At 46.2% G+C, this 12,513-nt stretch overlaps 1 protein-coding gene across 1 annotated transcript; it reads left to right on the top strand.

Annotated features, from left to right (window-relative positions):
- Positions 1–1,009: 1,009 nt before the first annotated feature.
- On the top strand, positions 1,010–11,009 carry LOC119941596 (olfactory receptor 14A16-like). The gene is made up of 4 exons (XM_038762129.1): positions 1,010–1,048; positions 10,035–10,062; positions 10,165–10,283; positions 10,353–11,009. Exons 1-4 carry the CDS (start codon positions 1,010–1,012, stop codon positions 11,007–11,009), a joined length of 843 nt encoding a protein of 280 aa, XP_038618057.1.
- The last annotated feature ends 1,504 nt before the right edge of the window (positions 11,010–12,513 follow it).

Raw genomic sequence — 12,513 nt, 5'->3', positions numbered from 1 at the left:
AAAACCCGCAAACTACTAGTAGACTCAGAAGATGCTCAGTTTGGGATTTTGACTTTGCTCTATTCTTCAGTCTCAAAGGCAGCTCATGACATCTCCCAGACAATGTCTAACATCATGACGGTGACAGAATTCCTCCTCATGCGATTCTCAGACATCCGGGAGTTGCAGCTGTTCCACACTGCGCTGTTCCTTCTGGTCTATCTGGCAGCACTGATGGAGAATCTCCTCATCATTGCTGTCACCACCCTTGACCGGCACTTGCACACTGCCATGAACTTCTTCCTCAAGAATCTGTCCATTGTGGACCTCGGCTACATCTCCAGCACAGTCCCCAAATCCATCTTCAATTCCCTCACAAATGCCAACTCCCTCTCTCTGCTGTGCTACGCTGCCCAGGTATTCCTCGTATTTTTACTCGGTGGATCAGAGTTGGCCCTGCTCACGGTGATGTTCCACGACCGCTATGTCGCCATTTGTTGTCCCCTGCACTATGAGATCATCATGCCCCACGGGACCTGTGTACGCATGTTGGCTGCCTCTTGGTTCAGCAGCTGTTTGAGTGCCATCACGTACACAGCCAGCACCTTCTCTCTATGCTTGTGAGGCCCCAACACCGTCGGCCAGTTCTTCTGCGATGGTGTCCAGTTGCTAAGACTTGCATTTCCCACTGACCATGTCACAGAAGATGTGAGTTTAGCCATCAGCATGTGCTTAGTTTTCTTCTGCTTCGTGGATATCATGGGCTCCTACATCCGCATCTTCTCAGCCGTGCTGAGGATGCTGTCAGCGGAGGGCAGCTCCAAAGGTTTCTCCACTGCCTACCCCACCTAGTCGTCGTCCCTCTGTTCCTCACGTCTGGCACCTCTGCCTACCTAAAGTCAATATCAGACTCTCCCTTCGCACTGGACCTGCTGGTGTCTGTGTTCTATGCTGTGATGCCCCATACCCTTAGTCCCCTCATCTACAACCTGAGGAACCAGGACATGAAGGCAACGATGGGAAGGCTGCCATGGCCAAAACAGCTCACAAAGGAGAAACCATCTACACGGTAAAAGGTCCACTCCACGGACTGCCCTAACCATGCCTCTGACTTAGCCAGTCTTCACTCTAGAAAGGTTTTACCTCACCATTGTCTGGATGACCTAGTGGAAAGAGCACTGGCCTGGGAGTGTGATTTTTTTCCTGGGTCTGCCACTCTCTGTAGTGTGACATTAGAAAAGTCAGTAAAACTTTCTGTACCCCTGTTTCTTTATCTGCAAAATAGGGATAGAATAATCATTCTCTCTCCTACGTAGGCTGAGTGCCTACGTGGGGTAAGGACTGTGTTTGTACCCAACAAACTATATCTAATGCAGTGCTTGGCATATGGTAAGTGCTTAATGGATATCACGATTATTAGTATCATTATGAAGCTTGAAATTTTGACCAGTGGCAATGAATGCTCCATGGAGGGGTCCAGGAAAAACACAGACTACAATTCTTACGCACTCTATGCCTTACTACAGCGAGAGACATCTTTGTTTCCATTCTCCTCTCTTCTCTCCTTTCCCCAGTTGCACTGCCTCCCTCCCACTTCCCCCTTTTTTATTTTTCTTTCAAACGAAGAGTGAGCAGTCAGTCTGAAGCACAAATGAAGAGTTTGGTGAAAAACGGGGAGAGAATTCTGAAGGCATGAGATAGAGTGGAAAAATCTGCAATAGATCTCTTTCTGTTTGTTGTTGTTGGAGTGTAAACTCCTGGTGGGCAGATGACATATCTCTCCTTTCTGTTTACCTTTCCAAATGCTTCATAATGTGCATTGCAGCTAGTGGGACTTCAATAAATAACATTCCAAATCAATCAGTGGTATTTCTTAAGTGCTTACTCTGTGAGGAGCACTGTATCAGGTTTTTACAAGAGTACAGTATAATAGCATCGGTAGACACGATCCCTTGCCTTGGGTAACTTACAGTCTTAGTGGAATGAATCAAATTAAGAAGCTCCACCTGCTCTTCCCCAGAAGAGAATTGATCAATCATTCAATGATATTTATTGACTCCTTACTGTGTGCTGAGCACTTACTAGTCACTTTGGAGGGTACAATAAAATATAGTTGGTAAACATGATCTCTGGGGTCTGACTCACAAACTTAATGGCAGTTTATTAATTTCTGGTGGTAAAATGGAGCTCCTTGAGGTCAGGGGTCATGTTTATGAACTCAGAACTCTTTCTCCTATATGGATATTGATAAACCCCCTATTCTGTCACTGCAATCGACCCTGCAATTTACCATCTTTCTGTGCTGAATTTTCGAGTATGAGCTAATCCTCATTAGCACAAATCAGCCTCCATCCTCCCCATGGCCATACTGAGAATTTCATGTTAGAGTGTGGTTTTCCAATTCCAGCTTTTCTGTCCAGGTGTAAAAAGGACAACTGTGTCATTTCTAATAATAATAGTAGCAGTAGTAGTAATAATAATAATAATAATAATAATGGCATTTATTAAGTGCTTACTATGTGTAAAGCACTGTTCTAAGCGCTGGGGAGGTTACCAGGTGATCAGACTGTCCTACGTGGGGCTGACAGTCTTAATCCCTATTTTACAGATGAGGCAACTGAGGCACAGAGAAGTTAAGTGACTTGTCCAAAGTCACACAGTGGTGGAGCCAAGATTTGAACCCGTGACCTCAGACTCCAAATCCTATGCTCTTTCCACTGAGCCACGCTGCTTCTCAATTCTCTATTTGTCCTATATGTCCTTTTTGTCCTACTGCTTTTCAACTTCTCTACTGCGTGACTGTGGTTCTCCTGTTTTTATCTGTTTCTTTTTACACTGTACTGCCCCTGGCTTCCTCAGGTTCAGACTCCGTGACAAAGAGGGAAGCCTTGGGCTGTTTTCTGTGGAGACAACAATGGCACCTGCCCACCCCAAATACCAAGGAGTCCAGCACCGAGAGCTTTTGCTGAAATGGGGCATCCTTGGGTTGCCAAAGCAGTTTGTTCCCTGCTCTCTCCTTTTATCCTTTCCAAACCGCAGTCTGAGTTGAGCTCCTGTGTCCTGCAGCACACACCGAGAACCATGCAGTCTGCTGCTATCACAGGATGAATGAAGGGAGCAAGTCAGGGTGTTATAGAAGGGAAAGGGAGAAGAGGAAAGGAGGGAAGACCTCTTGGAGGAGATGTGCCTTCAATAAGGCTGTGAAGGTGGAAAGAGTAATTTTCTGTCTGACATGAGAAGGAAGGGCTTTCCAGGCCAGAGGTAGGACATGGGCAAGACCTTAGTGGTGAGATAGATGAGAGCAAGGTACAGTGCGAAAGTTAGCAATAAAGGAGCAAATTGTGGGGACTGGATTGTAGTAGGAGAGTAGTAAAGTCAGGTAGGAGGGGGAAAGATGATTGATTCCTTTAATATCTATGGTGAGGAGTCTTTGTTTGATGCGGAGGTGGATAGGCAACCAATGCATTTTTTTGAGGAGTAGGGAAACATGGACTAAACATTTTTGTCGAAAAATGATCTGGGCAGGAGAGTAAAGTGTGGACTGGAGTGGGGAGAGACAGGCGGCTGGGAGGTCAGCAAGGAAACTGATATAGTAATCAAGGCAGGGTAGGATAAGTGATTGGATTAATGTGGCAGCAGTTTGGATGGAGAGAAAAGGGCAGATTTTAGCAATCTTGTGAAGGTGCAATTGACAGGATTTAGTGATGGATTGGAATGTTTGGGTTGAATGAGAGAGAGGAATCAAGGATAATTCCAATGTTTACTTGTCAGTGAAGAGGGGTTTTGAAAAACAGACCCAGTGATCTAGAGAGGATCCGCATCTGAAAGCTTTTTGTGTAGGAGGATGTCCTCATAAATCAATAAATCAATCCATCAAACCTTCTAGTTGAGCATTGACTGTGGGCAGAACACTGTACTGAACAATGGAAGAGTACAATAGAGTACATAGATATGATCCCTGATACCAAGGGGATTTCTGTCTGGTAGGGAAGAGTCATGGTCCTGCCTTGCCATGCTTTTGCCAGACTTATGTCTACTCGGTCGGTTTCAAGGTGCTGAGGTATCACGTTATTATGTTCAATCTGAGACTGAGAAGAAGGCAGAACCAATTCCTCCCTGGTTGTCCCCTGGGAATAGCCCCATCTCTGAAACCAGGTAGTCTGCCCCATTGTCTCGGCCTGAACTCTGGAGACGCTTTGGGACTTGTGCAGCTCCCACTTCCGGGACTCTGTGGTGGACAACGCTGTGCCAGTCACAGAACAGTCCAGCCCCTGGAGAGAATCTATCGTGCTTAAAATCAAAATTAGTTTACAGTTAGCGGAGCTCCACAAGATGTGATCGATGGCCTGCAGACCCACAGGATAAGGAGAGAAGCAGGGGCAATTAAGCGCGAATCCACCCCAGGTCAGTGAGTTCCTCCTGAAATGCATGGAGTTAATCAAACACTCACTCCAAACACGATGTTAAATACTGAGCTAAACACAAGTTCTCAGTAAGATGTGGTGAGAGGCCAGCCTCTGGTCCTCAGTGGGGGAAATGAGGTTTTGATTGGGAAACAATCAAACATCTCTTGGAAGAGATGTGAATCTTCTAAGCTTTGAAGATAGGGAAAGTGATAGTTTACCAGATACGAACAGGGAAAGCGTCCAAGGCTAGAGGCAGGATGTAGGCAAGTGGGCAGAGGTGAGGTATACAAGATCGAGGCATGATGAGTAGGTTGGTGTTATAGTACTGAAGCATGTGGCCTGGATTGTAGTTGATAATCAGTCAGGTAAGATATTAAGGTCCAGGCCGATTGAGAATTTAAAAGCTGAGAGCAAGGCATTTCTATTTGATGTTGAGGTGGATGTGCAACTGCTAGAGATTTTTGAGGACTGGAAGGACCAATCAAGCGATTAAACAATCAATCATATTTATTAAATACTTACTGTGTGCAAAGGACTGTACTAGTCATTAATCATAATAATAGACAGGCACACCCCCAGTCCACAACAAGCTTGCAGTCTGGAGCAGGAGATGGACATTAACATAAATGAATAAATTAAAGATAAATGCATAAGTGCGGTGGGGCTGATGGTGGGCTGAAGGGAGGGTACAAATCCAAGTGCAAGGGTAATGCAGAGGGAGTGGGAGAAGATGTAATGAAGGTTTAGTTAAGGAAGACCTCTGGGAAATGTGCTTGTGATAAGACTTTGAAGGTGGGGAGGATGATTGTCTGTCAGATATGAAGAGTAAGGGCACTCCAGGTCACAGGTACGTTGTGGGCAAGAGGTTGACAGGGAGGTATATGAGATTGAAGTGCAGTGAGTAGGTTGACATTAGAGGAGTGAAATGTGCGGGCCGGGTTGTAGTATGAAATCAGGGAGGTAAGGTAGGAGGGGCAAGGCGATTGAGTGTGGTAAATTCAATGGTAAAAGTTTCTATTTGATGCGGATGTTCATTGGAAACCACTGCAGGTTCCCGAAGAATGGGTAGATGCGGACTGCACATTTTTCTAGAAAAATGATCCTGTCAGCAGAGTTAAGTGTGAACTGGACTGGAGAAAGACAGGCGGCAGCAAGATCAGCCAGGAGGCTGCAGCAGTCATCAAGTCAGACTATGATAAGTGTTTGGATCAACATAGCAGCAATTTGGATGGAGAGTTAAGGATGGATTTCAGTGGTGTTGTGAAGGTAAAAACAACAGGGTTTGGTGACATATTGAATATAGGGGTTAAATGAAAGAGATATCGATGATAATTGAAAGAGGTCAGACTTGTGAGACAAGGAGGGTAGTGGTGTTGTCTTCAGTGTTCCTCAAGAGAGGGAGAGGACAGAGTCTGGGGCAGAAGATGAGGAGTTCTATTTTGAGCTTGTTAACTTTGAGTTGACAACAGGAAATCCAAATAGAATTGTCTTGAAGGCAATAGTAAATATGAGATTGCTGAGAAGGAGAGAGTCAGGGCTGAAGAGGCAAATTAGGGAATCATCCATGTAGAGAAGGTAGTTAAAGTCATGGGAGCAAATGAATTGTCCAGGGGAGTGGGTGTATCTGTAGAATAAAAGGGGTTCTGAACCGATCCTAGAGGGACTCCCACACTTAGAGGGTGGGAGGCAGAGAAGCCTGTGAATGCAATCGCAAAACGGCAGAAAACTAGGAGAGGAGAGTGTCACTGAAGCCGAGGTTGGGTAATGTTTCCACAAGAAGGGGGTGGTCGACAGTGTTGAAGGCAGCTGAGAAGTCAAGAATGATTAGGATGGAGGTTGTTGTATTGGGCAAAATGAAAATCTAGCGATCTTAGAGAAGGCAGTTTCAGCAGAACAAATTGGGTAGAAACCAGATTGGAGGGAATGAAGGACAGAATTTAAGGGGAAGAAGCAGACAACTTGATCAAGGAGTTCGGAAAGGAATGGTAGGAGGAAGATAGGACAATAACCGGTGGTAGTTGTGAGGACAAAGAGGGTTTTTTTTAAGATAGGGGATACGTGATCACGTTTACAAGCAATGTAGAACAAGCCACTGGTAAGTGAATAGTTTCAGATGGGGTCAAAAGCACTGGTGGAGAGTGTAGATTTTGAGAGTAGGTCTACTCTTTACCTTGATCCCTGTCAATGAAGGACAGTGGATGACCTTGTGGGAGGGTGCAGTGAATACCTGCTGACTCACAGGCATGGAAATATATCTGGATTTTACCTGGAATCCTCTCTCAATCTATTGTATTTATTACGTGCTTTTTGGTGCAGAGCACTGTACTAAGAACTGGAAAGAGCACAATACAATAGAGCTGGTATATGTGAGGCATTGCCTTCAGGGGTTTATAGACTAGTAAGAGAGACAAGCATTAAAATAAATTATAGATAGGGAAGCACCGTATAAGGCTATGGACAAAGTGCTGTGGGACTGGGAGTGTGGTGGAAATCAAAGTTCTTAAAGAATACAGCTCCTAATGCTTAGATCAATCAATAAAGAAACGATATTAGTGAGCTCTGACTATGTGCAGTGCACTGTACTGTTTGGAAAATTACAGTGTATATGACCTCTGCTCTCAAGGAGCTCTATCTCTTGTCAGCTTTGTGACTTTGGACAAGTCACATAACTTCTCTGTGCCTCAGTTACCTCATCTGTAGAAAAGGGGATTAAAACTGTGAGGCCGAGGTGGGACAACCTGATTACCTTGCATCTACCCGGGTGCTTAGAACAGCACTTGGCACATAGTAATTGCTTAAAAACTACCACTAAAAAGGTAGTTGGTCCCCTTCTGTTCTTGATCTACACTCACTCCCTTGGTGACCCCATTCGCCCCCACGGCTTCAACTATCATCTCTACGCTGATAACACCCAAATCTGCCTCTCTGCCCCTGCTCTCTCTCCCTCCCTCCAGGCTCGCATCTCCTCCTGCCTTCAGGACATCTCCATCTGGATGTCTGCCTGCCACCTAAAACTCAACATGTCCAAGACTGAACTCCTTGTCTTCCCTCCTAAACCCTGCCCTCGCCCTGACTTTCCCATCACTGTTGATGGCACTACCATCCTTCCCGTCTCACAAGCCCACAACCTTGGTGTCATCCTCGACTCCGCTTTCTCGTTCACCCCTCACATCCAAGTCATCACCAAAACCTGCTGGTCTCAGCTCCACAACATTGCCAAGATGCGCCCTTTCCTCTCCATCCAAACCACTACCCTGCTCGTTCAAGCTCTTATCCTATCCCGTCTAACATACTAGTTGGGGAGACAGGCATTAAAATAAATTACAAGTAGTGGAAGTGGCAGCAAATAAAGATATGGACGTAAGTGCTCTGTGTCTGTGGATGAAGTGAGAAAAAACATTTTCAAAGCGTACTGATTCAAGTGTATAGATAAAAAAAAGAGAAGGCCAATAGAGTGGGGAAATGAGAGTATATTCAGAGGAGGCTACTTTGAGTAGATGTGATTTAGTAGGGTTTTTAGTAGGGTTTGAGATAAGCAGCATGGGTCAGTGGAAACAGCCCGGGCTTGGGAGTCAGAGGTGATGGGTTCTAATCCCATCTCGGCCACTCATCAGCTGTGTGACTTTGGGCAAGTTACTTAACTTCTCTGTGCCTCAGTTACCTCATCAGTAAAATGGGGATCAATCAATCAATCAATCATATTTATTGAGCACTTACTGTGTGCAGAGTACTGTACTAAGCACTTGGGAAGTACAAGTTGGCAACATATAGAGACGGTCCCTACCCAACAGTGTGCTCACAGTCTAGAAGGGGGAGACAGAGAACAAAACAAAACATATTAACAAAATAAAATAAATAGAATAGATATGTACAAGTAAAATAAATACATGAATAGAGTAATAAATACGTACAAACATATATACCTATATACAGGTGCTGTAGTGAAGGGAAGGAGGTAAGGCGGGGAATGGAGAGGGAGACGAGGGGGAGAAGAAGGAAGGGGCTCAGTCTGGGAAGACCTCCTGGAGGAGGTGAGCTCTCAGTAGGGCCTTGAAGGGAAGAAGAGAGCTAGCTTGGCGGGTCGGGGGAGGGAGGGCATTCCAGGCCAGGGGGATGATGTGGGCCGGGGGTCGACGGCGGGACAGGCGAGAACAGGGGACGGTGAGGAGATTAGCGGTAGAGGAGTGGAGGGTGCGGGCTGAGCTGTAGCAGGAGAGAAGAGAGGTGAGGTAGGAGGGGGTGAGGTGATAGAGAGCTTTGAAGCCTAGGGTGAGGAGTTTCTACCTGATGTGTAGGTAGATTGGTAGCCACTGGAGATTTTTGAGGAGGGGAGTAACATGCCCAGAGCGTTTCTGGACAAAGACATCCGGGCAGCGGCGTGAAGTATGGATTGAAGTGGAGAGAGACAAGAGGATGGGGGATCGGAGAGGAGGCTGATACAGTAGTCCAGACGGGATAGGATGAGAGCTTGAACGAGCAGGGTAGCGGTTTGGATGGAGAGGAAAGGGCGGATCTTGGCAGTGTTGCGGAGCTGAGACCGGCAGGTTTTGGTGACGGCTTGGATGTGAGGGGTGAACGAGAGAGCGGAGTCGAGGATGACAACAAGGTTGCGGGCTTGTGAGACGGGAAGGATGGTAGTGCCGTCAGCAGTGATGGGAAAGTCAAGGAGAGGGCAGGGTTTGAGAGGGAAGACAAGGAGTTCAGTCTTGGACATGTTGAGTTTTAGGTGGCAGGCAGGCATCCAGATGGAGATGTCCTGAAGGCAGGAGGAGATGCGAGCCTGGAGGGAGGGGGAGAGAGCAGGGGCAGAGATGTAGATTTGGGTGTCATTAGCGTAGAGATGATAGGTGAAGCCGTGGGAGTGAATCAGGTCACCGAGGGAGAGAGTGTAGATCGAGAACAGAAGGGGACCAATAACTGAACCTTGAGAAACCCCTACAGTAAGGGGATGGGAGGGGGAGGAGGAGCCTGAAAAAGAGACTGAGAATGAACGACCGGAGAGGTAAGAGGAGAACCAGGAGAGGACGGAGTCTGTGAAGGCAAGGTTGGATAGAGTGTTGAGGAGAAGGGATTAAGGAGGGATTAAGACTGTGAGCTTCACGTGGGAAAACTTTCATTCCCTTGGATTACCCCCCAGCGTTTAGGATAGTGCTTGGCACATAGTAAGCACTTAACAAATGCCAACATTATTATTACTGTTATTATTATTTTTGAAGATGATGTGAGTAGTAGCCGCATGGTCTAAGGCTGGGAGTCAGAGTACCTCAGTTTTAACCTGACTCTGCCACTGCCTGCTGAGAGATCTCAACAAGTCATTTAACCTCTCTGGCTCCCAGTTTCCTCACCTGTAAAATTGGGATTAAGAACTATTCTCCCTCCTACTTAGACTGTGAGGTAGTTGATCTTGTATCTACCCCAGCACTTGGAAATATGTTTGGCACATAGTAATTGCTAAACACATACCCAAAACATTATTTTCTGCGGTTGTATCCGGGCCAAAATGCACTCCTGCCTCCTGTCACCCCATCACATTATTAATTTCCTTGAGATTGGTTATAGCTCTTCTCCAGAAAACCGGCAAAACTAATAGCACAATCAGAAGATGCTCAGTTTGGGATGTTGACTTTTCACCATTCTTCATTCTCACAGGCAGTTCACGACATCCCCCAGACCATGTGTAACAACTCGAAGGTGACAGAATTCCTCCTCCTGGGATTCTCCAACATCCGGGAGTTGCAGCTGATCCACACTGCGCTGCTCCTCCTGGTCTATCTGGCAGCCCTGATTGGGAATGTCCTCATCATTGTCGTCACCACCTTTGACCGGCACTTGCACACCCCCATGTACTTCTTCCTCAAGAACCTGTCGGTCATTGACCTTGGCTACATCTCCGTCACAGTCCCGAAATCCATCCTCAGTTCCCTCACGAATGTCAACTCCATCTCTCTGCTGGGTTGCGCTGCCCAGGTATTCCTCGTATTTTTATTCGGTGGAACAGAAATGGCCCTGCTCACAGTAATGTCCCATGACCGCTATGTCTCCATCTGTCTCCCCCTGCACTATGAGATCATCATGCCCCACGTTGCCTGTGTACGTATGTTGGCTGCCTCTTGGTTCAGCAGCTGTTTGAGTGCCATCTTGTACACAGCCAGCACCTTCTCTCTATCTTTCTGTGGCCCAAACATTGTCCACCAGTTCTTCTGCGATGGTCCCCAGTTGCTAAGACTTGCATGTTCCACTGATCATGTCCCAGAAGATGTGAGTTTAGCCATCAGCATGTGCCTAACTGTCTTCTGCTTCGTGATCATCGTGGGCTCCTACGTCCGCATCTTCTCAGCTGTGCTGAGGATGCCGTCAGTGGAGGGCCGCTCCAAAGCCTTCTCCACCTGTATACCCCACCTGGTCGTCGTCACTCTGTATGTCACATCTGGCATATCTGCCTACCTAAAGCCGATATCAGACTCTCCCTCTGCACTGGACTTGTTGGTATCTGTGTTCTATACTGTGGTGCCCCCTACTCTTAATCCCCTCATCTACAGCCTGAGAAACCGGGACATTAAGGCAGCAATGAGAAAGCTGCTACGGCCAAAACATTTCCCAGAGGAGAAACCATCTATCGGATGAAAAGTCATCTCCAAGTACTGCCCGAAACGTGGCTCGGACTTAACCAGTCTTCACTCCAGAATGGTTTTACCTCAGCATTGTCTGGGTGACCTATTGGAAAGATAATTGGCCTGAGAGTCCCAGGACCTGGATTATCGTCCTGGGACTCCCACTGTCTGTAGTGTGACATTGGAAAACTCAGTAAACCTTTCTGTGCCTCTTTTTCACTATATGTAAAATGGGGGTGAAATACCCATTCTCTCTCCTACTTTGATTGAAAGCCTATGTAGGGTAAGGAATGCGTTTGAACCCAAGAAACGATATCTAATACAGTGCTTGGCACATGGTAAGGGCTTAACAGATATCACGATTGTTAGTACCACTATGAAGCTTGAAATCTTGAACAATGGCCATGAACGCTTCAAAGAGGGGTCCAGAAAAACCACAGACTACAATTCCTACGCACTCCGTTGCTCACTACAGTGAGAGATGTCTTTGTTTCCTCTTTCCTCTCTTCTCTCATTCCCCCATTTACACTGCCTCCCTCCCGCTTCCTCCTTTTCTTTATTTTTCTCTCAAACGAAGAGTGAGCAGTCAGTCTGAAGCACAAATCGAGGGTTTGGGGAAAATTGGGCAGAGAATTTTCAAGACACGAGGTGGAGTGGGAGAATATGGAATAGCTCTCGTTCTGTTTGTTGTTGTTTGAGTCTAAACACCTGGTGGGCAGATGACATATCTCTCCCTTCTGTTTAGCTTTCCAAATGCTTCATACGGTGCATTGCAGCTACTGCAACCTCAGTAAATACCATTCCAAATCAATCAATGGTATTTATTAAGTACTAATTGTGTGAGGAGCCCTGTACCAAGTGCTTGGAAGAGTACAGTATGATAGCATCGGTAGACACAATCCTTTGCCTCGGAAGGCTCACAAATTTAGTGGAATGAATCAAATTAAGAAGCTCCAACTGTTCATACCCAGAAGAGAATTGATCAATCATTCGGGTGTATGCATTGACTCTTCACTGTATGCTTGCCCCTTACTAGTCACTTGAGATAGTACAATAAAATATAGTTGGTAAACATGATCTCAGGGGACTGACTCACAGTACTCATGGCAGTTTATTAATTACTGGTGGTAGGATTGAGCTCTTTGATGTAAGGGATCATGTTTATGAGCCCGAACACATTTTCCTATCTGGACGTTGATAAACCCAATTATTCTCTCACTGCAATCGACCCTGCAATTTACCATCTCTCTGTGCTGAATTTTCTAGTATGAGGAAATCCTTAATAGCACAAATCAGCCACTATTCTCCCCATGGCCCTACTGAGAATTTCATATTATTGTCTGATTTTCCAACACTAGTCTTTCTGTTCAGGCATGGAAAAGACAACTGTGTCATTTCTCGATTGCGTGACTGTTGTTGTCCTGTATTATCTGTTTTTTTGTTACACTGTGCTACCCTTGGCTTCCTAAGGTTCAGGCTCTGTGACAAAGAGGGGAGCCTTGGGCTGTTTCCTGTGG

This window comes from Tachyglossus aculeatus, chromosome 2 (genome assembly GCF_015852505.1).
Source record: "Tachyglossus aculeatus isolate mTacAcu1 chromosome 2, mTacAcu1.pri, whole genome shotgun sequence".
Taxonomy (NCBI): domain Eukaryota; kingdom Metazoa; phylum Chordata; class Mammalia; order Monotremata; family Tachyglossidae; genus Tachyglossus; species Tachyglossus aculeatus.
The sequence above is the reverse complement of the archived record's forward strand: the minus strand, read 5'-3'. Positions and strand labels throughout refer to the sequence as shown.